This window comes from Lepidochelys olivacea (genome assembly GCF_965140295.1).
Source record: "Lepidochelys olivacea isolate rLepOli2 genome assembly, chromosome: 2".
NCBI lineage: Eukaryota > Metazoa > Chordata > Testudines > Cheloniidae > Lepidochelys > Lepidochelys olivacea.
The window spans coordinates 4,438,914-4,461,046 of NC_140412.1; the positions used below are offsets into that span (position 1 = coordinate 4,438,914).

General features: G+C 42.8%; 1 protein-coding gene across 2 annotated transcripts in view; it reads left to right on the forward strand.

The window, feature by feature from the left end:
* The window catches only part of ZC3H3 (zinc finger CCCH-type containing 3), a 351,773-nt gene that overhangs the window by 114,778 nt on the left and 214,862 nt on the right, over positions 1 to 22,133 (forward strand). For both annotated transcript variants that reach the window (XM_084620589.1, XM_084620590.1), the window contains exon 4: positions 15,789 to 15,945. In XM_084620589.1, coding sequence (XP_084476715.1) covers positions 15,789 to 15,945 — 157 coding nt within the window. The remainder of the gene's footprint in view (positions 1 to 15,788; positions 15,946 to 22,133) is intronic.

Here is a 22,133-nt window from a genome sequence, read left to right on the forward strand (position 1 = left end):
CAGTATGCATCCGATGAAGTGAGCTGTAGCTCACGAAAGCTTAAGCTTATGCTCAAATAAATTGGTTAGTCTCTAAGGTGCCACAAGTACTCCTTTTTCTTTTTGCGAATACAGACTAACACGGCTGTTACTCTGAAACCTATATTTGCAGATGTTTTTTGGGTAAAGTGAATCACCAAGAGAATTTGTAGTTGGTTGGGATAGGAGCTCTGATAACTTTGAATCAAGTTAATGTATCAATTAATCCCAGTTGTTAGGTTACATGTTATAATACGATCAACAACCCTTGAATGATCCAAGAAGGAATTTTATGGTTCTGACACCAAGTCTGGAAATGCAAGGACACTTCTAATGCCATAAGATGTAGTCCCATTATTGTGTGTACCGATTATGTTTGGCTTTTTAACTGTCAAAACCCCGTTTGCAATGGATTGAGGATGGGCGCCCCTCTCTTCTTTTGAGCTACTCGGGCTCAGCTTCTGCTCTCTCCTTTTGTCTTTTTCCCTCTCTCCCTTGTCCCCCTCTTCTTTTCTTATTTTTGTATGGTTCTTCTAGTTCTTTTCTCCCCGGTTGCTTCCCTGTCCTGTTACTTCACACCCCAGAAGGCGACATGTTCCTGGGCATGGGATCTCCTGTGTGGCTTTGATCTGACCTTACATGTGGTCTGGGAGCTTTGTTGATCACTGTGGAAACAGAGACCAGAAAACTTGTGCCGGTGACTGCTGTCTGTGTCTTTTCACAGCCCGCTGCATTGCACGTCTGAGAAAGGAGCAATCCATAGGAGACAGTGTGCCCCTTTAGTTCCATCCACCTATAATGTGGATAGCCAAGACACAATCCCACTTTACTTCATAAAAAGACAGGGTCAGATTATTTTATTGTGAGGCCTCAGCAGATAGTTGGCTGCTCAAAAAGTAATAGACGGTGATCTTTGTAAGGGCTCTTGCAGATCATACACGCACAGGACAACTGTGGTACACCCCCCTATTGGGGGAGAATGGAGGCGCACACACAATAGAGTTACTCAGCAGTTCCCTGGTGCTGTTTGCAGCTCCTACCCCTTTTCAGCTCTCAGCTGTAATTTCTGAGAGCGCCAAACCTGTTCCCGAATCATGGCTTAAAAACAAAATTAACCCAGTGTCACTGGTGTCTGATAATGTAGTGACTGCCCATTACCACGAAAACGTGAGCCAGGAACAGCTAGCAGCTATGCATGGTTTTGTAGACCTCTCTCATCAATTTCAGCTGCAGCTGTTTAACAGAGAGCAGAATGATGTTTTTCATGTACTTCTATAAACCAGCAGGTCCTAAAGTCTGCGTTGTTTACACTTGAGAGAGAGAGAGAATTCTAAACGAGAAAATATAGAAATGCTGTTTCTTTTTAAAAGTCCTTAGACTCTCAATTTCTATAATAGTTTAACGTTTTGAAACAAAGTAATTGTATAAAAAGCTTTAATGGATATTTTAAAGACAAATACTTCACTCTTTCCATCATTAAAGTGCTTCACCAATGTTAATCACCACGGAAACGATAGCAAGGAGGGAGTTGAGGCTCTGGCCATTTTACAGTTGGGAAAAAGAAGTCTATTAAGGTAGGTAAAGTGGAAATCCACCTCAGAGCTGGGATTAGAACTCCAGAGTTCCTAGCTCCCAGACCTGTGCTGGTACCACCAGAGCACGTCTCTGTAGAAGTGAAGTTATGCTGGGTCATGCAACACCATGCTCCTGTAACAGACGGTATCCAGGTTAACGTTATTAGACTGTAGCAGTGTTGTATCCTCACCTAGTGGGGATTTTCAGCTGATTTCTGCATTTTGCCATGTTGTTGCCAACCCAGGTCATTAGTTTTTTAGACTTTTGGGGAACTGAAAACCAGTTGGTTAAGGAGGAAGTTATGTTTAATAGAGAGAGACAGATCTTGTTAAGCCAGTAATCCTCTGGTATCACTGGTAAATACTCTAGACAGGTGCAGAAGATCATTATCTTTTCTCTGAGTATGCAGTGTCTGTCTCTACCTATGTGGGTTTTCACTTATTCGGTGTTCGATCACGCACAAGCCAAAGATGGAAGCACAGACGTTTAGAGCAACAGGCCAGGTTGTTCTGAAGCTCCTTATGACCTTCCCTTGTATGCTCTGCCTTCCACATAGGGAATAGCATGGGAACTTAAATCTCACTCTTGCTTTCAATTGCCCCAGTGAGGTAGGAAAATCCTGTTATCCCCCCAACTTACAGGGGGAACAGAGGCACAGAGAGACTAAGTGACTTGCTGAAGGTTGAAAAGAAGTCTGTGGTGGAGCAGGAAACTGAATCTGGCTTTCTTGAGTCCCAGGCTACCACCCTTGCCACTGGCCCATCCTGTCAGGCATGGGATGATACCAGCTTCAACTGTAGTTGGTGAGTTGCCAGACGTCCCCAAGCTGAAAGTAGCCTCCAAAGGTAAACTCTTGGCACTTGCTGATAGGGCTATGCCAGTGATCGTTCATGCCCATACCAATGTGAGATGAGCAAAATACTCATTTGGCAGTGGAGAAGTTGTCACTGTCATTTGGGAGGTTTTGGAGAGCTGGCAGTAAAGGTAAAGGTTCCTCCTGGCCTGAGGTTTTGTCAGGCAGATTTTCGTCTGGAACAAATATCTCTAAAGTACGGTAGTCTAATAAAGTTGAACGAGTACCTATAGGAGTTCTGGCTTTTAAAGCACCAGAATATTGGCTGTCTCTGTCTGCATTTCCAACCTTCTCAGAAAGCAGGCCTATGCCTGCTCATGAAACATTTGTCACCATTTTTTCAGGAGTACAGCTCAGCAATGGCAGATCATTTAAACATCACCTATCTGACATAATCTTACATTATGCAGTTCAAAGGATCAGTATCCCACGTGTACCTCTCTGCGGGGTTCCTCATATATTATGCAAAATCAGTATAAATAACAATTTTCGATCATAGTATTCACTGTGCAGAACAGTCTCTTATTCAATTTGCTGCACATCTGGGCAAATTGTTTGAGATCCCTTATGAGGCAATTCTTGACTAGATAGCAAATTCTGGAGGCATCTAAGCCTGAAGAGCTAAGTGCCTGTTTTGAAGATGCAGAGGGAGAGTCCCTTGCAGTCTGAGAGTTAGTAACAGGCTCTTCAATATTTAGGAAGTCTCCACCTTGCAGCTATGAGTAGTAAAATTTCTCTCTGCCCAGCAATGCTCATGTTGGACAGTTCATTTCTGCCCCCAATGCCTATACGGGTGCTGGAAAACGGAAAGGAGGAAAACTGTGAAAGATCCTTCCCTGTTCTTTGTTTTGTACCTCATATACTGAACAATGTTCAGCGTACTCGCCTTTGTGAATCGTTTTCTTTCAAAGCTGTCTGGTTGCAAAGCCTATAGAATTCTTCAGGTAATTTCAGGTTATAGAAGTAAGAGAGAGAGACTGTAGAGTCAATCCAGGTGTGTCTACACCGCAAAAAAAAACCTTCAGCTGTGAGTCTGAGAAGCGTGGACATACATTAACACAACACCCCTCTGACCAACCCAGGATTGTTCCCCATAAGTTCTCTGCTGCTTTGTTCTGTCTAATCTCTTGTGACCCAAGCAATAAGGCGTCCACTACTTCCCCATGGGACTATTCAGCTAAGAAATTGTTTCTTTGTATTCAGCTATAAAGTTTCCTTTGCTCAGTTTCATCCTGTTCCTTGTAATAATAACCATTTGCACGACCATAAATAATTCCTCTTCTTGTGGTGGTCAGTTACCTTATCTCTGTTTAATCATTGCTTAGCCGAGTGGTATCTACTGGTTATTCATTTGCTCTCCTTTAATATCGCAAACTTTCAAGCCCTTTATATAATATTTTTGCTGCTGTTCTCTGAGTTCCTTTCTGTGTATGTACATCTTTCTGGTATTGAGTTGCCCAGAGCTGAATGTAGGATTCTAGGCATGGCCTCACTGGGACCTTATAAAAAGGGACTATCGGTTGCTTGTTCTGCCTTTTTGCATGCAGCCTGAACTTTCATTAGCTCCTTTTGCTGCCAAATTGTGGAAAATCCTGCTGAGTCTTCTGCCTCAATAATGCAGAATTCTGCAGATCATTAACATTGCGTTTACCAGCTGTACAGTGTGGGACAACTTCTTAACCTGTTTTGCAGGTGTGCTTGCAAATGAGAATATATGTGATCTATGGATCTGTTGATAATGCAAGGCAAGCAGGTTCTACTTAAATGATTATGCAACAGCAGATGGTCAAGTGGGAGTTTCTAGGTAAATCTGGACTTGGGTACCCACTCTTCATGCTTGAAAAGGAGATACAGCAGACACCTAGGAGTAAACTTAGTCTTGCCAAAGGTCCCCTTCTCCCCCACAGTCCTGTGCCAGATGCTATGTTACAGCAGCTAAAGAAAGGAACAGTGTGTGCCCACTTTGGGCTCCACCTAAGACACCACAATTGTGATTGCTGTAAAGCAGGGTAACCTGGGAAATGTGTGCCCGAGACCCACCTGTGCCATTTAGGAAATCAGCCAGTGACTAATGGGGTTGGGACAGTTGGGAAGAGTTGGTACTTTATATATTGATGATTATTGGTCGGGGGGAAGGGGGGCAAGGATTTGAAACATTAAAATTATATCTGATTGTATTGCTCTCCACCACATTTTATTAATCATTTATTGTCTTATGTTGTGGGCTGTTTGGTACAGAGAAAGTACCTTCAGATGTATTTGTACGGTGGCTAGCACAATGAGTCTGTTGGGTGCTACCATAAGATAATTATAAATAACTGTAGTAAGGAGAAAAAATGTCCAGCATGGAAAGGAACCTCAGTTGCCTTCACTAGGAGGAGTGTGATAAGAAAGGTCTATTTTGGGTACCAGGGGAGCAGAGAACTCAGCCTGGGAGCAGCACTGAGGGAACAAACACAATGAGTATGAGGGCTCATCTGCACAGTAGGGTAATGCATTCTACAGGGGTTTGATTTCTAAAGCGCCCTAACGTGTGGTGCATTAATTGGTCTGTGTAATTCCCGCTGGTGCTCACTGGTTTAGGGGTCATAGGTTCCAATCTTGCTGGGGCCTGGGTAGCAGTCTCTGCTTAACACTCTCCTTCCTCGCTGGCTCAATGCTCCTCAGCCTAAACCAACCTCCTCCCTGTGGTGAGGGGACCTGGAGCTGGGTTCCATAGCTCAGGGGGTTAGAACAGTGGTCTCGAAATACAGGGGTCGCAGGTTTGAATCTCACTAGGGCCTGAGTAGCAGTATCTGGTTTAGTCTCTCCTCGCTAGTGGCTCCTCGCTCCTTAATGCCCTTTAACTTAGTGCTGTTTGACACAATACTACATTAAAGTGTACCAGACTGTTCTGCATGGACCAGTTCATGCGAAGTACATTAGAGGGCTTTAGAAATCACAGCCCCAGAGAGCACTTAAGTCCTGAGATGTGTTAGAGGAGCATAACAATGTTAACATTTCAGCAGCCCTAGTTAGGATTTTGAAGTGGATAGTTCATTGAAATGAAGGAGGGTCTCGTGTGTCCCTACAGCTAGAGAAATAGATCCAGGTCTTATCTACACACAATGTGTGCACAAATTTACCTCAATCAGTGAACCTTCCTACTGTGGATACTCTGAAATTGGTACAAAGCCTGGGCTACCTAGCTCTGTCGTTTAGGGGGGTGATTTTTACCCGTGTAGCTATGCTGGAAAAAGCCTTAGTGTGGGTGCAGTTATACTGATATAACTCTGCTTATGCATGTTGGGGAAAGATTCCCACACAAAGCTGCACTGATTTAACTAAATTGGTTTATATCACACATGGAGGCCTGCGCCACACTTAAAACAGATACGAGCATTCCTGTGTTGGTTCTGGCTGTGATTCTGTGTGTTTTTTACCACCACAGTCTCAGTGTAATCTTAGCCCTTGTGGTTATCCCCCAGGTGACCTCTACAATACACATTCATATACATTCAGTAAAGATTTTCAATTTTTCCCTTCTTTGATTTGTGGCCCTGATCCTGCACTAAGGAATTCAGACAGAGCCAGGATCGGTATCTATGGTATATTATACTTGCTCCCCTTTAGTTTTCTTGTTAACAGGCTGCCTTTGAAACAGGTGGCTCTGTGGCTGAGCCACACTAGAATTATTGTTGGTTTCATTTGTCTCCTGCTTTTTCACTTGCCTGTCTTCCCTGATAGATTTGTAGAAGCCTGTTAGGCTAATGCGAACTCATCCTTCTTTCCAGCGATTCCCCTAAAGCCCTGAATGGCTGTAGACGTACCACCTTTGCCGTTCATTTTCTAATCCTGGCGTTCATTGCCCTCAGGGGCTCCTCTACCCTGAACTGAGTTCCAAGTAATGGAAAATAAACACTTAACTTCTGCTATTGCCCATTTTCCACTGACTTTGGGGTTCAGTTTGGTGCCTGCCCTTCCTGACTGTCTTGATGGCAGCTCCTATGGCTTTCTCCCTGCAAGTCTTAATGGCCTCTTGTGACCCCACCAGGGGTCCACAGTCCCTCTCTGTTTCCAATGTGGATCCTCGTGACCCTCAGATATCGGAGCATTTTACAGAGCCCTGCTGGCCCATTTCTTGGTCCTTGCATTTTTCCTTTACAAAGGAATTGAAATCAGTTGTCTCTGGGAAGCTCAGCTCCCACTCTTTATCCTTGCACTGTACCTTTCTCATTAGGGTACTTTATTCCTCTCACTTTTAGGAACATAGGATTTACCCTACCAGTTTAGATGATTAGTTAATCTATCCCAACAATGGCTGCTAGTTTACTGTCTTTCTCTACTTACCATGCTTGATTATTACTACTCTTGGCATGTGCTAATAATATTCTATCTCTTGAGAAATAACATAGTCAACTGAACAAAGGCCTGCAGAAATAAACAGCAAAGGGTGGTGAGTTGTCATCATCTGGTCATACATGCTGTCTTTCTGTCAGGACAGCTCCTGTGTGATTGTAGGCATCAGAAATTATGCAGCAGAGAATTTAGGAAGTTTTTCTGGCTCCTCAGCCCAACACTGAGCTCCAGCAGGCTATGGCATATTCTCCCCAAGGAAGAGATGGAAGCCTCATTATTTGGTTCCTTGAAAATTGTATTGGAGAAATTGCTGAAAAATGTAGAGGAGAATTCTGCTTTGGATGGGAGACGGACTAGATTGGCTAATGTCTTTCCTGCTTCTGAGTTCTATGGTGGCTGTGGAGAAGTAAAATGTAAGTGATTGGAGCCTTTGAGGTAAAGGGTGCTATGTAAATAAGAGGGAGGTAGTCTTTTTCCGTGGTCACCCAATTTGGCGAGGATGTAAGATCTCAAGATGAACCTGTGTCCATGAGAACGGATGGACATACAAATCCATTCTAAGAAATTCTGGTTTTAGGGAAACAATCCTGTTTTGTCACTTTGTATAAAAAAGTTAGACTGTCCTCTCACATTGAATATTTATTTTATCTATTCAGTAATTTTGGGGGAGGAAAAATTAAAACAAATGAAAATTACTGATGGTTGAAGATGATGGAAGATGGATGAATACTAGCCTTGAGAATGATCCCATTGTTAAGATAAAGGACTTGGAGTTTGAGTTCTGTTCCTGGCTATACCACAGACTCCCTATGTGATGCTAGGAAAGGCTGTTTATTCTCTCTCTTCCCCCTTCCCCCCACATAGATTTCCCATCTGTAAAATGGGGATCATGCTTCCCTAGCTCTCATGAGTGTTGAGTGTCTGAATGAATGCACAGACCCACTTAGAATGTGCTGTGGAAGAGCAAAGTAGATTATCGTGAAGCTTAACCAGAGAGGTTTGCCACCTTGATGTTACAGCGTTCAAACATCTTCCTAAAAGTCGAAAGAGTGGCACACTTTGGTTCTTTGACTCCATCAGCTCATAAGGAACCTTGGGAAGGATGCATACATAAGTATCGCTTTAAGACTTTTATGGCAATAAGGTGCCATTGTGAAGGTCAGCCATAAGGTGTTTAAGTTTCCACACCAGGTTTTTTCTTTCCTCTTCTCCTTGGGTGTGGTTGGTGTGAATTGTTCACGGGGGAGGCATGTCTCGGAGTAAAACCACCATCTCAGCAATGCACAGAGCACTTTGGTGTGCATGAGCCGTGAGCCCTGGCTGATAAATGGTGCTCATATCCCATTCAAATATGATGCAAGCAGTTTTTTTGTAGTTTGTCTTCCATTGCGGTAGTAAAGTTTTTAATTAGGAAAGCTAATGAGATCGATTAGTCATTAGAACTGACCTCTGGATCTCTGCAAGGAGCGTGCATGTGTGTGCTGGGCTGATAACGGGAGACGCTGGGGTATTGTTTGTAATAAAAGCGTAAAGTGTTTGATTTGAGTGAAATGTGCCACAGGGAATACATCATGCGGTGAAAAAAAATTACAACCCTGGGAGCCTGTAATGAAGGGAATTAAACCAACATCCTATCTAAATAACATGATTATCTACACAAAACCCCTCAGCTAGCAAGTAATAATAGAAAACGGAGCTGCTTCGGAGAGTCTCTTTCAGAACATGGTTAATGCCAGAGACTCGCGCACGGAAGAGCAGCTACTGTATAAATGCAACATCCAATTACCGCTGTGGAATACAGTTTACCGGACGCCGGTCTGTCTGTGTTTTGGGAATGGTGGGGAGGGGGAACTGAAAGCCACAACAATTTGGGATCTCCATTTCTTACATCACTTGTAAGTGCAAGGCAGTGAGGGATGTTAAGTAGGAGTTTGATTGGATGTCTGATTGATTAACAGCCACTAGAGCTTGTAAAGGTGCCAACCCCCTTCCCCCCCCCCCCAAAAAAACCAAAACAAAAACAAAAAACGGTGGTGTAATGTATTTGACAAATTCCTAATTTAAATAATTGTATAAGGTCAGAACATAGGTAAAGAGTCAGCTAATGTATCACATATGAAAGTAGCATGCTTAGGCAAATTCCTACAGGGATCTGTACATATTACACAGTAATACACAGTATTCTTGCCAGCAAGTTAAAGAAGTATGGATTTGGATGAATGGACTATAAGATGGATAGAAAGCTGGCTAGATTGTCGGGCTCAACAGGTAGTGATCAACGGCTCAATGTCTAGTTCGCAGGCAGTATCAAGCAGAGTGCCCTTGGGGCCGGTTTTGTTCAACATCTTTATTAATGATCTGGATGATGGGATAGATTTCACCCTCAGCAACTTTGTGGATGACACTAAGGTGGGGGGAGAGGTAGATACGCTGGAGGGTAGGGATAGGGTCCAGAGTGACCTAGACAGATTGAGGGATTGGGCCAAAAGAAATCTGATGCAGTTCATGAAGGACAAGTGCAGAGTCCTGTACTTAGGATGGAAGAATCCCATGCACCGCTACAGGCTGGGGACCGAATGACTAAGCAGCAGTTCTGCAGAAAAGGACCTGGGGATTACAGTGGATGAGAAGCTGGATATGAGTCAGCAGTGTGCCCTTGTTGCCAAGAAGGTTAACAGCCTATTGGGCTGCATTAGTAGGAGCATTGCCAGCAGATCGAGGGACGTGATTATTCCTCTCTATTCGGCACTGGTGAGGCCACATCTGGAGTATTGTGTCCAGTTTTAGTCCCCCTACTACAGAAAGGATGTGGACAAATTGGAGAGAGTCCAGCAGAGGGCAATGAAAACGATCAAGGGGCTGAGGTACATGACTTACGAGGAGAGGCTGAGGGAACTGGGTTTGTTTAGTCTGCGGAAGAGAAGAATGAGGGGAGATTTGATAGCTGCTTTCAACTACCTGAAAGAGGGTTCCAAAGAGGGTGGAGCTCTGCCCTTCTCAGTGGTGGCAGATGACGGAACAAGGAGCAATGGTCTCAAGTTGCAGTGGGGGAGATCTAGGCTGGATATTAGGAAACACTGTTTCCCTAGGAGGGTGGTGAAGCACTGCAATGGGTTCCCTAGGGAGGTGGTGTAACCTCCATCCTTAGAGGTTTTTAAGGCCCGGCTTGACAAGCCCTGGCTGGGGTGATTTAGTTGGGGTTGGTCCTGCTTTGAGCAGGGGGTTGGACTAGATGACCTCCTGAGGTTTCTTACAACCCTAATATTCTATGATCCTACATGCGAGGAAACACACATGTGAAAGTTTAGAAATAGGATGTAGTCTAATGGTTGGCAAGGGGAAACAGGAAGCCAGGACTCCTGGGTTCTCTTCACACTTCTGCCACTGCTTTTCTGCATGACCTCTGTGTAAAATAGCTTCATGACTTTTAAGATCCATAAAAAGCTTTACTGAAATTTTAAGTGTAGTCTTATTAAATCTATGGATATGAAATGTGTAGAGTGAGTCAGCCCAACCATTATATTCCCCTTCTTTTAAAGGGGGAGAGGCAGAACTGCTTTCCAGGGTGGACCTCTGCAATATTATAGATGCTTTGGCAGAAACGTGTCCTCATATGAATTGTGAATGGCTTTGTTTGAGGCCACGCAGAGAAGTGGAGTCATTTCTTTTTTTGTTCCAACTCTGGACTTTCTTTTAGAGCAGTGGTTCTCAAAGCTGGTCCTCTGCTTGTTCAGAGAAAGCCCCTGGCGGGCCGGACTGGTTTGTTTACCTGCCGTGTCCGCAGGTTCAGCTGATCGTGGCTACCACTGGTTACGGTTCGCCGCTCCAGGCCAAAGAGGGCTGCGGGAAGGGCGGCCAGCACTTCCCTTGCCCCGCGCCGCTTCCCGCAGCCCCCATTGGCCTGGAGCGGTGAACCACGGCCAGTGGGAGCTGTGATCGGCCGAACCTACGGACGCGACAGGTAAACAAACCCGTCCGGCCTGCCGGGGCTTTCCCTAAACATGCGGCGGACCGGCTTTGAGAACCACTGTTCTAGAGGATAGCAAAACATACGAAGGCTAGGTATCATTAGAGCTCTCTGTGAGGACTCTGGAGTTTGCACCACCGCTTGGTCTGAAATAGGCCAGATGAGGGGATAGTTTAGATCTGTTAGATAGGGCTTGGGAGAAGATTGAGGGTATGCTTCTTAGATAATGAAGGGGCGGAAAAGAGTTTTTGTAGGTGGCTGAGCGCCTGTTGAATTGATCATGTTAATGTTGCTGAGATATTGTTAATGGTGCATTAGTGCATGCAGAGTCTTGGACAGGCATTTTTTAGTTATTATTTAAATCAAAACAAATAAGTTAAATAGATGTTCCATGAACAAAACCATCTGACCTGGACATGGCTCAATAATATGATAAATTATAGTACAGTAGGTCTCAAAATGAGCTAGGTGTGCTGTACAGACACACAGGATGATGCAGTCACTGCTCTGGGGAGCTTACAGTCATTTTTAACAAATCCACTGTGGGGAACCTTTGATAAACATTCTGTTTAGATGAGAAACTGTTCAGCTTCTGTTCTACATTTTCAGTCTATCCCCTTTCTCAGTCTTTAGTGCTAGGGACATTTGCAACACAACAGGATCTTTCTTTCATAGATCTTGTCTACACTAGGGAAATTTTGTAACTGCGGGACTTTGCTGACACTAATTTAGCTACATCATGTCAGTTAGATCCACTGTGATCAAGGTGAGATGAGATAGTGCTGAAACCACCAATGGGACCAGTGTCCGCTAGCGCTCCCAAGATACCTAACGTTGGTAGAACTGAACTGGTGTCTGCAATGATGGGAAACTTTTACTAAATGTCCCAAGTGTAGACAGGGCCTTAGATTTCCCCACTGTCTGCAGCCTGCTATTTCCTGTTCCATACTGGTTGTCTTTTAGAACTGGTTGATTTGGAAATGCTTGTCAAAACCATAGGCTTCTATGTGGGGAACAAGGGGCTGGAATATCTCAGAAACAGAGAACATTTTTAATGTGAATAATTGTTAATTAAGAGAGAAGGAAGAGAAGTATTGGGAATATTTGATTTGATTTATAGAGCCGTGGGGTTTGTTTTGTTTGTTTAAGCAGAGTTTTTTACTAAAAGGCGCTGGCTTTAACTTCCTGGCTTTTGTGGGTATTTAATACTTTACATTAACTTAATGTACCCTTTTTGGTATTTAATCTACTGTATAGCACTGCTACTTTTATTAATGCTGATAATTCCAGAAAGCATTATTTCTATGGGTTTCCCTACAGCAGAATCCTGTCATCCTGTAAAGCATTATAATGTGTTTTGTGCTGAGCCTATTAAATAACATTACAGTTCATAAGATTATTTCAGTGCATTTATTATTATTTACATTGTGGTAGCAAATAAGGGCCCCAATAGGGAATCCAGTCCCCTTTGTGCTCAGCACTGTACAAACATATACCAAAAAAACTTAGTCTTTGGACCCAATATCCCTGTCCTTGCCAAAACGAGCTGGTTTGCATAAGAAGCTTAATCAGGCAGTCTTCTTAAAGGATTTCCTACTTGCATGCTTGAACCTCTGCATTTGCTGTATTTAAAAAGTATTGTTTGGTCTGATTTTAACAATTTGAAGTAGGGCTGTCGAGTGATTAAAAAAATTAATCGCACGATTAAACAATAATAGAATACCATTTATTTACATATTTTTGGATGTTTTCTACATTCAAATATATTTCAGTTACAACACAGAATATAAAGTGTAGTGCTCACTTTATATTTATTTTTGATTACAAATATTTGAACTGTAAAAAAACAAAAGAAATAGTATTTTTCAATTCACCTAACACAAGTACCGTCGTGCAATCTCTTTATCATGAAAGTTGAACTTACAAATATAGAATTATGTACAAAAAATAACAGCATTCAAAAATAAAACAATGTAAAACTTTAGAACCTACGAGTCCACTCAGTCCTACTTCAGCCAATCGCTCAGACAACCAAGTTTGGTTACAATTTGCAGGAGATAATGCTGCCCACGTCTTGTTTACAATGTCACCTGAAAGTGAGAACAGGCGTTCACATCGCACTGTTGTAGATGGCATCGCAAGATATTTACGTGCCAGATGCGCTAAAGATTCATATGTCCCTTCATGCTTCAACCACCATTCCAGAAGACATGCATCCATGCTGATGTCAGGTTCTGCTCGATAACGATCCAAAGCGGTGAGGACCGACATGTTCATTTTCATCATCTGAGTCAGATCCCACCAGCAGAAGGTTGATTTTCTTTTTTGGTGGTTTGTGTTCTGTAGTTTCTGCATCGGAGTGTTGCTCTTTTAAGACATCTGAAAGTATGCTCCACACCTCATCCCTCTCAGATTTTGGAAGGCACTTCAGATTCTTGAACCTTGGGTTGAGTGCTGTATCTATCCTTAGAAATCTCACATTGGTACCTTCTTTGCATTTTGTCAAATCTGCTGTGAAAGAGTTCTTAAAACTAACGTGCTGGGTCATCATCCGAGACTGCTATAACGTGAAATATACGACAGAATGTGGGTGAAACAGAACAGGAGACGTACAGTTCTCCCCCAAGGGATTCAGTCACAGATTTAATTTATGCATATTTTTTTTAACGAGCGTCATCAGCATGGAAGCATGTCCTCTGGAATGGTGGCCGAAGCACGAAGGAGCATACAAATGTTTAGCATATCTGGCATATAAATACCTTGCAATGCCGGCAACAAAAGTGCCATGCAAAAGCCTGTTCTCACTTTCTGGTGACATTGTAAATAAGAGGGCAGCATTATCTCCTGTAAATGTAAACAAACTTGTTTGTCTTAGCGATTGGCTGAACAAGAAGTAGGCCTGAGTGGACTTGTAGGCTCTGAAGTTTTACATTGTTTTTTGAGTGCAGTTATGTAACAAAAAAAATCTACATTTTTTAAGGTGCACTGTCACAACAAAGAGATTGCACTACAGTACTTGTACAAGGTGAATTGAAAAATACTGTTTATCATTTTACAGTGCAAATATTTGTAATAAAAAATAATATACATTTTGATTTCAATTACAATACAGAATACAATATATCTGAAAATGTAGAAAATCATCCAAAATATTTAATACATTTCAATTGGTGTTCTGTTGTTTAACAGTGCAATTAAAACTGCGATTAATCGCTATTACTTTTTTGAGTTAATCGTGTGGGTTAACTGCAATTAATTGACAGCCCTAATATGAATATTTGTTTAATGTAAAACCTATAATATAACTGTAAAAGCTGAAGGTAGTGGAAGGGAAAATGATAGATTAAAATTATTGTCCTAATTGTATATGCTTCAGTATGGGAAATGTGCTTCCAGATATGCCTTGATTTATTTACACTGAGCCCTTTTCACATTGTCACAACTGTATAGAATGATGACATTATTTATATAGTGCCATGAGTGTGCATAACACTTAACAGGCAGAATTGAAGATCTCTCTAGTCCTAAATATTGCTCTCTTCGGTCAGTAGTGGTGTTTTTTCCACTATAATTTATGGGGAAAGTTGCTATCTTCATTTTTATTATTAAGATCTCCAGTGACATGTTGCACTATTGAGCTTTCTCTTGCCTCTCCCATGTGTTAAAGATTTTTTTACCGCTGTCTGAATTTGGGATGGGAGATTCATGATGCGGACCCTATTCCCGCCCTCCAGATCCTAACAGAGGTACTGAGTTGCTGAATTTGAATTAACTCTAGGACCCAGCTTCTGAATGAACTAGAAAAATGAGTACCTGTATTTTAGCTCTGATGCACAGGAGTTATTGCCATCACATTCTGAAAACCTGCTCTGCCTATGGTAGTACTTAGCACTGATGCGACTGCTGGAATATGCCTGTATGCGTGCAGTGGTAACTCTGTGCCCCTATCACCCTTGTTATCACCACATACTAAATTTAGCTTTTGGGCTGCACTTGTCCCACCTCTCCCAACAAGGGACGCATTAGGCAAACACAAAAGTGGGGTCTGGTTTTCCCCTTTCCATCTTGCAGTAATTTTAATTAGAGGATCTCCAAAAAACACAGCTGGCCCTTTAAATCGGTTATAAAACCAGAAGATTTAGTCTCAGCATGTAGTGTCAGCTTTAATTATCTGGGCAGTTATAGCTGTATGTTATAAAAGTCAGGCAATTAGACGCATTCCTTAAAGCTGTGAAAAAAATTTGCTAACTATCAAGGAGAGGAAAAACAGAGTCAAACATATAACTGTTAATTGCATGAAGCATTCCGCATTAAAAACTGGCTTGTAGATCATCTTGCAAAATATTATGAAAATGATTAAATACATAAATCTAGTCAGAATGTAGATGTCAGGGATAAGGTGTGTTTTCTAAATGTGTTTGAAATGTCTCAAAAGACCATTGTGCAGTAGGAAGGCTGGAATATTTGTACTCCTTAAGATGCAGTGGGGAAATGCCTGCTTCAGTCAATAGTGTGCAGAGATATAACCAAGGATGAAAATATCTTCTGCCTGTCAACTGTACTGATCACTTCTCTCTCAAACAGATCTGGCTAACTAGTCGTGTCGTTCACAGACTTCGTGTATTAATGACCCACTGAAAGTTAGAACCTCTTTGTCCATAAGCATGAGCTAGACTATGTGAGCTTAATGAGGATTGACACAGTCAGAGCATAGTAACTGCAACAGACAATGTTGCATTTTGTCCAGTTTCTAGCTGGCACAGAAAAACGTGAACACCCCCATAATACATCTGAATGCTTGTGCCGTACATGTTCACGTGTGTGTATGTGCACACTTGGGGGCATTACTTTCTGACTAAATTGGGGATCATAAGTAGCTGAAGTGCTGACTAGCTCTCCTTAGTCTTAGCTGGAAGCCACTCTTCTCTACGTAGTATGAACTAGTTATGTAGGTGACTCTCCTCCTTCCCACCCGTAATCATATACATCCTAAGGATGAGAACTTTTCAGGTTGTTCTTTTGCTTACTTTCTTCCAGGGTCCAGCTTGCACCTTGTAAGGAGCCCTGGGGCTAATAAAGTCGTACAGACTCGCTACAGGATAGTGAAGAAGAATGTGGCTTCGTCTCCAAGTTCGTCGTCCTTCTTCAGCATTCCTGTTCCCAGCTGGAAGACAAGGCGACTTGTGACATCCAGGTAATGTTTCTGCCTATGCTAATCTATTAGGATGCTAATAGACTTCTCTTGTGAGATGCACAATATATAGTGGTTCACCAGGGAGATACTTCTCCCATTTCCTGTCTGGAGAAGTTTGTCTCATGACATGCTACCTTGGAGTGACCTGCCTTTAACTACAAGGCCTAGAAAACATAATTTTCAGCATACGTACACAACTCCTCACATATTTTCGTACATACGTCTCTCAGTGATTAAATAACCAGTGTGACACAGGCTTTCAGTAGAGACCCTTACAATGACCCCTTTTGGTGAACCCATGGGATCCGTATACCCCATGTACCTCGGTGTCCTCTGTCAATTGGCATCAAGAGGTCTTGAGGTCACGCTGTCCCCCAGAGAACATGCCCTATTCTCCATACTAATCTACAAATTACTCTTGCACTTCACGGAAGGCATCTACTGAGTCATGGACCCTCCTCCAATTCACCTTCCTTTTATGAACCAGATGTGCCAACTCTTTGTGTTTAACTGTTTACAAACAGATCAAATATGGGTTCTTCCTGCTCTTTCCCCCTACCCCCGCGTTGCTTTTCCATCAAGATATCATCATGTGTTCATATTTTATCTTCTATATAGAATCCACAAATACCCACGACTGTCATTCCGCGATAGGAAATCACACAGTCAAACCAGTCCTTGTGCTACTTCTAGGCTGGCCCAATTAGTGTTTTGAGGAGGGGCTTGTACACTGTGTTCTTGCGAATATGTTAGGCTAAAATCTCAGGGTATGTCTGTACTAGAAACGGTGCAGCGGCACAACTGTAGCGCTGCAGTGTAGACAGTTACTGCAGTGACGGAAAGGATTTTCCCTTTACTGTACGAAATCCACCTTTCTGAGAGGTGATAGCTAGTTTGATGGAAGAATTGTTACACCAACCTAGCAGTGTCTACAGCAGGGCTTAAGTAGGCTTAACTCCATCGCAAAGAGCGTGAAACTTTCACAGCCCTGAACAGTGTAGTTAAGCCGACCCAACTCTGTAGTGTAAACCAGGCCTTAAATTTCTCTGCATTTCACAGGTTCATAATTTGTTGTTGGTAGTTACAGTGGTAGATATTTGCATGTAAATGAAAGTTTAGTCCTGATAGCTCATCTTCTGGTTGATTCTGCCCTGAAATCATAATATCGAATCTGTCAAGTTCTGATCAGTGTCATGGCTGTAGACACTGGTACTGGCAGTAGCCTCACAGAGAGGGAGGAGAGAACCATTTAATCATAGCAGAGGGGACAGGACAAATAGTGGCCAAGGAAACTGTTCAGGATAAATTATTTTCAGGTTTGTGCCAGTGTTAAATGTAAATTGCTTACTAAATTAAGTCCAGATGCTTCATTGTTTTGGGATTAAACTGATCACTTCTGTTTGGCGCTGTCGCCACTAGCAAGGAGTTCTTTACTGTGTTGTCCACTATAACTCTGTTATTCACATTGCAATTTGTCAGGTCATTTTGTGCATCTACAGGGGTTTTGTTTGCAATGCCTACATGACCCTAGAGCGAATGGTGATAAGCCAGGAAACTTGCCCCTAACCAAAGCCATTACATCCCCATCAGCCTGGAAGTTGCCCCCTTCCTATCTCGAGTTAAGTATATTTGAGAGTGTATCTTTTCGTCCTGAACAAGCAGCATTGATTGAATCTTGCTCTTTTATTTAAATCCATTAAGGGGAACCTACCTTGGTTGAAACAGTTGCTTCTTTCTTTATGTGGTACAGCCAGTCTTGTTAAAATGACCATTCTCTCTGTTACTGCCCAGTTATCTGAAAGCCTGAGTGAAAGTTGATTTTTGTTTCTATTTTTTTTGTGACCATAAATGTTCTGTGAGGGGTCTGGACAAAACTGCCACTTCAGTGTTTCTGCACATAATGTTTCTCTAACAGGGGCCTGGAAAGAGGGTGGCACCCATCAGATTCCATAATTGTCCCAATTTTATCAACGGAGGTGCGGGGGATTTGCGTCCTGTAAGCGCTACTTGTGGATTGGTCAGGGTTCTGAAATCACATGCAGAGTCACTGGAACTTGGGGGTGTTGGGTGGTCCAGCGCTGTTTGTATGGAGCGTCGTCGTGTTGTATCATGACATGGCATCGCTACGAAGCTTGATATGCGAATCTGACTCACGAGATCAATTCAAGATTAGGAGAGGCAACCCTAAAGAAAGAGGAAGATTACTTGTATTTGTACCAAACTTCGCAGGAAAAAAAAAGCTTCTGCTCTTTGGTAAGATGAGCCCTGTAAAACTTGAAATGGGTAAGTTTAATATCAGTGATGTTATTGAGGTGGGGCAAAACGAGGCTTAGAATGGGAAGCTAGCTTCAACCATAATGACAGAGAGACAAGTCCCTCCTCGATTTGATTCTGTTCAGGTTCTCATACCCTACTCATTACCATGCAATCTGAACATCTAATTGATTGAGCATCTGACTGAGAGGAGGGGACTTGTGGTTTAAAATGGGGGAGGAGCAGGGCTAGAGACAGTGATTAAGACCAGAGATCACAGAGTCACACCATCAGTCTTCCTCACCAGAGCAGTCATTTTATAGAGAAGTAATCTGATTGTTCCATTTTGATTGGATGAGAGCTTCCATTTGTAGAATCCTCTTGTACTTATTAATCTTGGACTTCATTAAATTGTGTGGCTTAGATCTTATGGCTGTTTCATACAGATCTTAATAAAGTGCCATCAGCAAATTAAAACAATTATATTTTAAAGAAGAGATAAATCTCTGATTCAGTCTTGCTATTACCTTTGTTGCATATGATCCATCATACGGACCGTCTGGTCAGGACATGGCAAACGCTTTTTCTGTAATTCTGACCTTTGTCTTATACTCCATTGTTCATAACGGTCTCCTGGATGTGGAATAAAAAAATGATCTAGTAGACTGTGAGCTACTGTCTCAGGGGGAGGAGGAGGGAAGAGCCAATGTTCGGGTTGTTAAAAACTGGACTGGATGAAGCACTGGGGAGAGACATTTCTAGCAGAGAGCCATCCTGCACTGTTCGGAGGAAGATTGAGATATGGATTAAGTGAGTGGATCTCGTCCGTCTCTTGTTTCAATGGTCCAACGACCTCTTTTCAGTCACATTTCATCTTGCCCCACTATTAGAAAGTGGCTCATTTTGAAGGAGGTCTAATTCAGAACCACTGAAAAATCTGCCCGCTGCTGCCTTGTTTGCTAGTGATGTTGCAAGTGGTGATGACTGACGTTGTTTTACTCTGCTTGGAATATACTCTCTCTGCCTCACCCGTTGTATGTTACTTCTCTTAGTGAATTGTTAGCTCTTTGGGGCAGAGACCATGCGTTTGTACAGCTCCTAGGTCGGTGGGGCCCCAATACTGTCTTGGGGTACTACTGTAACGTATTAAATAGCAGCCGAATACTAAACAATACAGCCCAACATGAGCGCCATTGGTGCTGGGAATAAGCCCAGCTTGAGGCAAAGGGATCTCAGACGTGTTTGACGGCTGCTGCATAGCAGCAAGCGGGGGCCAAGGGGGGCTTATGCGAAGATAATGGCCAGCTTTTTGTGTTGGTGACAGTGGTGAGATTTAGCACATGCACGCAGTGCCCTCCTTCGGCTGAATTTGCAGCTTGTTTGTCGAGTGGCTAAGCAGCAGTGATTTATTAGCCTTTTAGATTTACCTTTTGATATGGTACTGAGAACTGCATTTTTTTTAATGTCCGCTTGGCACTGAGCCACAGTGCTGTAAAGTGTAGTCCTAAAGGTGGCACTGGGTGTACGTGGCCGCTGCACTTGCAGCACGTAGGGATGGGGAAGTTTCAGCTATCAAAATCCAGATCATTCAGGGCCTGCATGGGATGGGCATAGGCCCTTCAGTGCTGCCATAATCCTTTTGATTTATACGGCACTTTAATGGACTTCAAGTGGGGTCACATCTCTAACCCACCGAACACTCTGTAAAGCTTGACTCTGCAAAGAGTATTGCCATGCTGCTTCAGGGGAAACCACCCTGCAGTTTGCAGCATGGGGTGGGGTCTCTGGCATTCGTTCCATTGCAGGCAAATCCCATGAAGCAGTTGGCCAGAGACAGAAGACTAATGTGTCTCTCAGGATTGTGAGTGGGGACTGGGGTGTGCTGTTGCTCGGCCACAGGCACCCAGTGCTAATTCCTCAGTGATTGGTTGCTTTCTTCCCTCATTGCTAGATTGCATTAAACTTCGCCCTGCCGCTGACTCTTCTGCAGGCGATAGATGGGAGTGTATTTTAAATTAATTTTACTGCACTTTTTGTAATATTTTTGTTTTAAATAGATTTATAAGCAACTTGGGGGCTATTTCTACAAATTTATGAAGATAATTTTCATGCTCTTGATAAGGTTAAATTTACACCTGCTATTTCCATATTAATTCACATTGCTAAGTGGATCTAATTTTCTTCCGTTCTTCTATCTAGTGAGCATGGCCTTTCCTAATGCAATTTCCCCCTCACTAAATCACTGTGATCAGGAGTCATGATCGAGTTAAATTAACTTAAATTAATTTACTTAATAAGAGCTCCAGATCATTGTGGATGAGATTAAGATTTATTGATTCTCCTTTCACTCCTCCCCCTAATCTCTTCCTGCTTTGCAGGGGCAAGTTTTGGAAAGGCTGTGGTTTCTCTCTTAAATTTCATTTTTCCTGTCACATTTGGTTGTTGTATGAATCATGCAGAGGCATCTTAACTCTGTCCAGGTCCTCCTCTGGCCATAGATGAGCTTGAAGAACTGGTGGTGATGTCAGGGACACTCTACACTCATAAGCCCTAATTAACAGATACTTGGGGTAACTAGTTCTTTGGGAAAAAGAAAAGGAGGACTTGTGGCACCTTAGAGACTAACCAATTTATTTGAGCATAAGCTTTCGTGCATCCGATGAAGTGAGTTGTAGCTCACGAAAGCTTATGCTCAAATAAATTGGTTAGTCTCTAAGGTGCCACAAGTCCTCCTTTTCTTTTTGCGGATACAGACTAACACGGCTGCTACTCTGAAACCTGTCATTATGCTAGTTCTTTGGGGTAATTTGTTTGCCAGCTGCTCTGCTGCAGCTGCTTTCAGGGAGGTCCTGCTTTCACCCTGGTTCATAGCCTGATTGATACTCGGTGACTTGCCTGCGGTGTGTCTGATTCTCCCCTGAGAATAACAGAAGACCGTTCAGCTTTTCCGTACTTGTTCGGAGAAGCAGGGAGCCTTTCTCCTCATTTGAGGATGCAGCAGTATTGTAGAACCTACCAGAGAGGACACAGATTCCCTTGCTGGAGAGTGGGCCAGTGGAGTGTCAGGCAAGAGCGCACCTTGCTTGAGGCTGGTGGGTAGAGATAACAATGCGGAAATGCTGCCTGTCATTAAAGACAGGACCTCTTTCCCTTGTCTACCCACCTTCTTCCCTAAAATAAGAAAAGGAGTACTTGTGGCACCTTAGAGACTAACCAATTTATTTGAGCATAAGCTTTCGTGAGCTCCAGCTCAGTTCATCGGATGCATTCAGTGGAAAATACAGTGAGGAGATTTATATACACACAGAACATGAAAAAATGGGTGTTTATCATGCACACTGTAAGGAGAGTGATCATTTAAGATGAGCTATTACCAGCAGGAGAGTAGGCCGGGGAGGGGGGAGGGGGGAACCTTTTGTAGTGATAATCAAGGTGGGCCATTTCCAGCAGTTAACAAGAACGTCTGAGGAACAGTGCATGGGGGGGGGGGGGGAATAAACAAGGGGAAATAGTTTTACTTTGTGTAATGACTCAACCACTCCCAGTCTCTATTCAAGCCTAAGTTAATGGTATCCAATTTGCAAATTAATTCCAATTCAGCAGTCTTTCGTTGGAGTCTGTTTTTGAAGTTTTTTTGTTGAAGAATAGCCACTTTTAGGTCAGAAATCGAGTGACCAGAGACATTGAAGTGTTCTCCGACTGGTTTATGAATGTTAAAATTCTTGACATCTGATTTGTGTCCATTTATTCTTTTACGTAGAGACTGTCCAGTTTGACCAATGTACATGGCAGAGGGGTATTGCTGGCACATGATGGCATATATCACATTGGTAGATGTGCAGGTGAACGAGCCTCTGATAATGTGGCTGATGTGATTAGGCCCTATGATGGTGTTCCCGAATAAATATGTGTACAGAGTTGGCAACGGGCTTTGT